The sequence below is a fragment of the Trypanosoma theileri genome, assembly GCF_002087225.1.
Source record: "Trypanosoma theileri isolate Edinburgh chromosome Unknown TM35_Tth_23_V1, whole genome shotgun sequence".
NCBI classification, from domain to species: domain Eukaryota; phylum Euglenozoa; class Kinetoplastea; order Trypanosomatida; family Trypanosomatidae; genus Trypanosoma; species Trypanosoma theileri.
The window spans coordinates 77376-82047 of record NW_021639865.1 but is presented as its reverse complement, the minus strand read 5'-3'; the positions used below and the strand labels follow the sequence as shown (position 1 = coordinate 82047).

The window sequence follows — 4672 nt, the reverse complement described above, 5'->3', positions numbered from 1 at the left end:
TTTTTTTTTTTTTTTTTTTTTTTTTTTTGATCTCTCACTCTCCCCCCACCCACCCCTCACTTTTTTTCTTTCTCTTTTTTTTCTCTTTTTCTCTTCTATTGCCCAATCAAGAGCCAACTCAATAGTGTTCCACGCTCAAACAATGCACACAGGAACGAGAGGACCAGTAGAACTCCCAGCATAGGGTACGGTATTTTGTAATACAAATACTTATGCCAAAACGAATCCTCCTTATCTTCCTTTCCACTCCCAATTGACATAAACAAATTATTATTATTACTAGCAGTCGTCGTAGTCGTCGTAGTATTAGTATTAGTAATAGTATTATAATTGTTACTCCCACCATCCATGCGTGGCGCAAATGGCGACCCTGCAGTTCTTCCCACTGCAGCGGCTTGAGAATTATTCATTCCCACACTCTTTGATGGCGAGGAGGGTCCCACCGAGCTGGGTGTTTTCTCGCGATTGGAGAGAGACGCTGAGGGGGAGGACCGCGGCGGGGCGGATGGTGCCGTTCGTCTGTGTAGATCCATGTGATTGGTGTGTGGACGTGTGCGGGGAACTGTGGGTGGAAGTAGGAGAGAGTCAATATTGACGTTGTTGTGATTGTTGTGATTGTTGCTGCTCCTCCGCGGTGTGTTGATAACGGGGGTCTCTTCTGAACTTACCAACTTCTCTGTGCTAAACCGCATTACGAGGGAATCCGGCACATTCTTCTCTCCATATACACAACGTAGTTTTCGGCGAGTGGCTTGGATATCATCTGCACGGACTTGTCCACGTTCCTTCCAGAAGGTGGCGGCCTCCTCCACACACACTGGTGTATTGTTGCTGTTCATGTAACTATGGCTGTTGTTGCTGTTGCTGACATTATTGTTATTACTGTTATTATTATTATTATTATTCGCCTTATTATTACTTTCCTTTGTGTTTCCCTTTGAATTATTATTATTATTATTCTGTTGGCGCTGGAGGTACATAATGGCCTGATCTCTTGGCACCACCACGAGGTCCACCACAATATCATCGTGTGTATTTACATCAGGTAAGGCATTCGCCGCACTGCCATCTTTGTTATTCGCGGCATTCCGTCGAAGTTGTTGGGCATCCAAGAGAAATTTAATATTGACACTTTCGCCTGGGAGAATAAATCCAGTAGATGGACGTACACTATATCGATTGCGTACACTGCAGAGTACTTTAAACGCAATGACATTCTCTCCATTATTCCCTGTACGTGGGAGTAAACTCCGCAGCTGGACAATATTCTCAATCGTCACATCCGTGAGGGGAAGAGGGAAGTAGAGAAAATCCTGCGAGAAGTGCACTAATTCCTTACTGACTCCTGTGGATGGCATCTTTTGAGGCTAATCCAATATTTCCCAGCAATAATAATAGTAATAATAATAACAATAACAATGAATAATAATAATAATAATAATAATAATAATACAATGGCTACGGCAATATGACTATGGTTAGGTTCGTACCAATACTATGAGTCGTATGATTGTTAGTAGCGGTAACTCAACGAAGAGGGAAGCAAAAAAAGATAGAAAAAAAATGAAAACGAAACACAAATACGAATGAAACGAAATATATATATATATATATGTGCGACCAATGTGCTGCCGCTAATATGCTGCCTCTTCACTATCTAATTAGAAAACAAAAAAAGAAGAAAAAGAGAAGAAAGAAAAAGAAGGTAAATATATCATGATGAACCACAACAACAAGAAAAACAGAGAAATATATATATATATATATATATATATATAGAGAGAGAGAGAGAGAGAGAAATTCTTATTTTTTTTTTTTGCAGAATCAACCAATAAAGTGTTTTAACGCCCTTATCTCCTTTTCCCCCAGAGTTTCCCACGTGTGTGTGTGTGAGAGAGAGATAGAGAGAGCTTGAATGTGCGTGTACACATAGGAATAAGAAACAGTAATAACAAACGGGAAAGAAAAAAGAAGAAATAACACTCCTGACACGAAAAATATAAAAAAAAAAGAAAAGGAATAAAAACAAAGAGGGGGAAAAAAACCAGTAATGATAATAAAAAGTAAAGAGAAAGATATCAACAGAGAAAGAGAGTGCCAGTAGAAAAACAAAAAAAAAAAAAAGAAAAAAAAAAGCACAAATTCTCTTGTTTGCCCTTGTACAGATTTACCCCCCATCCACCCAGTGTGTGTCTGCCCTTCACAACTGGGGCACATTGGCAAATTAAGAAGAAATGAAAAAAATCAAATAACACTCTAGGAAAGGAAAAGAAAACATGAAAAGAATATAAATATAAACCAACGCAGGAAAATATATAGAAAAACAAAAAAGAAAATTTTATCTCTAAACTCTTCTTTCTCCTCCTCTTTCTCTTTCTTCTTAACGATTGCGTACGCGCTTGACCACCACTCTTCCCTACCCCGTCCGTTAAGAGATGTAGAAATAGATAGATAGATAGATACAGTAATAAATATAGATAAATAGACAAATAAACTACGGAGCAACATAATCAAACAGGAATAAATAATTTGTGCATTCTTTTTTCTTTTTTCCTCTCGTTTCTTTTCAGGAAACAAAAAAGAAAACCGATCACTCGCTCGCTTCTCTCCTCTTTTCTTTCTCCCCCATCTCATTCTCTTTTGATCCTTGTATATATATATATATATGTATGTATGTGTACTTGTATGTGTACAAGTGAACGGAAAACTGAGATGAGTCCCTCTAGTCTCAATCTCACACATCAATTACACTTCTACACACATTCATGTACATACATGCATAGATAGAGAGAGAGAGAGATAAATAGATAGATAGATATATATATATATAGAGAGAGAGAGAGATGTTTACATAAAAATACATATAGATAGATAAATAGATAGAAAAAGGGGTAATCAAAAGGGATGATAATAATGTAATTCACATGGAAATAAAAAGAAAAACAATGATGACAAGAGTCAACACACAAGGTGTACGCGGGTCAAAATAAAAATAAAACCAATAGTTTTTTTTTTTTTATTTATTTCTCCCCTTTTCTTTTTTCTTTTTTTTTTTTCACAATAGAAGCAATGCAAAAAAAAAAAAGTCAACACCAAAATGAAGAAGCGAAAAAAAAAAAGGCTAGTAGATACATAACTCTACTCTTATATAGTGTGCAAGGCAGAAATGATAATAATAATAATAAAAATAATAAAAATAATGATAATGATAATAGGAATAATAAAAAGAAGAAAAAAAAAAAGAACAGTTGGGAATAGGAATAAGTAAAGAAAAAAGAAAAAAAGAAAAAAAAACAGACAGTAGATCTCTCTACTTATTTTATTAGTCTAACGTCCGACCCCCGCACACACTTTACGGACACCCATAAAAAAGAAAAGACATGCCGCCGTAAATACCTCACGAGGGTTAGAAAAGAAAAGAGAAAAGAAAAGAAAAGAAAAGAAAAATAAAATAAAAAGAACGAACGAATTTTAATGGGCGGATTAACGAATTAACGAACGAAAAGAAAATTAATAAATAAATAAATAAAAGAAAAGAAAGAGAAAGAGAGAGAAAGAGATTTATATACATTCATTTAGTTCATCTATTTTTTTTTTTTTCATTTTTTACCCGCACACCGTATTTCCTTTCCCCAATTCCTTACCTCAACTGTAATGAATAAACTCTCTCTTTTTCTCTCTATTTCTTTCTCTTTATTTCTTTCTTTTGATATCATCTTATGATAATAATTTCGTTTATTTTATACTCTTTCCGTCTATATCTCTTGCGATCTAATCATTCCCATACATATTCTCCTATTTCTCTCAATTGTCTTTTATTTATTTATTTATTTATTTTTTTCTTCTTTCTTCTTCATTATTTTCTTCTTTGTCCATTTGTACCGATCGCTCACACACACACAGAGAGACAGACACTTGTGGATTTCCCCGCTTTCTCTTCAACACCGACTCTCTCTTTCTCTTTCTCTGTGCGTGTATTCTTTTTTTTTTTTTTTACATATTAATATATATATATATATATATATATATATATTCTTTTTCCCTTTTTTTTTTTATTTAAGTCCTTTAATGTTGACGTTTAGCTTCTCTTTATTCTTTTCCTTTTTTCTTTTCTTTATTGTGTGTTCTTTCCTGTTGTGCTGCTGTTGTGAGCAGTAGCGAAGTAACGGCTGAATGAGCCATCGACTGCGATGATGTGCCCACACACACCCGGCTATTATTATTATTATCATCACAACAATAAAGAATAGAGAACCATTCATTTATTTAATTAATCATTTACTTATTTGGAAGTCACAATAAAAATGAAAAAAAAAAAAAAAACGATGTGGATAAGTTTCTCAAAGGGAACAGTTAATAAGACGCTAACGAATATTTATTATTATTTCCCTCCTCTTTTTCCTTCTTTTTTCTTTTTATTTTGGAAGTGGCTGCGAAACCAAAAAAAAAAAACAATGGAACACACACGTTCCATATTAAAGCAGACAAGCCACTTTCACTTATATTTTTTTCTTTCTATCTCTCTATCTATCTATCTCTTTCTTATTCTTCTTCTTTTGCAATGTATGTATTTATGTATTTCTGTATGTATATGTACGTATGTATGTGTTCTGTGTGTACATTTCGTGAATGGCAGGATTCTCTAATAATGATCCGGGATGGAAATATACAC

At 34.4% G+C, this 4672-nt stretch overlaps 1 protein-coding gene across 1 annotated transcript; it reads right to left on the bottom strand.

Moving 5' to 3' along the window:
- Positions 1-95: 95 nt before the first annotated feature.
- TM35_000231340 (uncharacterized protein) lies at positions 96-1358 on the bottom strand (the record flags this gene model as incomplete). Its single annotated transcript, XM_029027374.1, has 1 exon — positions 96-1358. One exon carries the CDS (start codon positions 1356-1358, stop codon positions 96-98), a length of 1263 nt encoding a protein of 420 aa, XP_028881229.1.
- Between the last annotated feature and the right edge of the window lie 3314 nt (positions 1359-4672).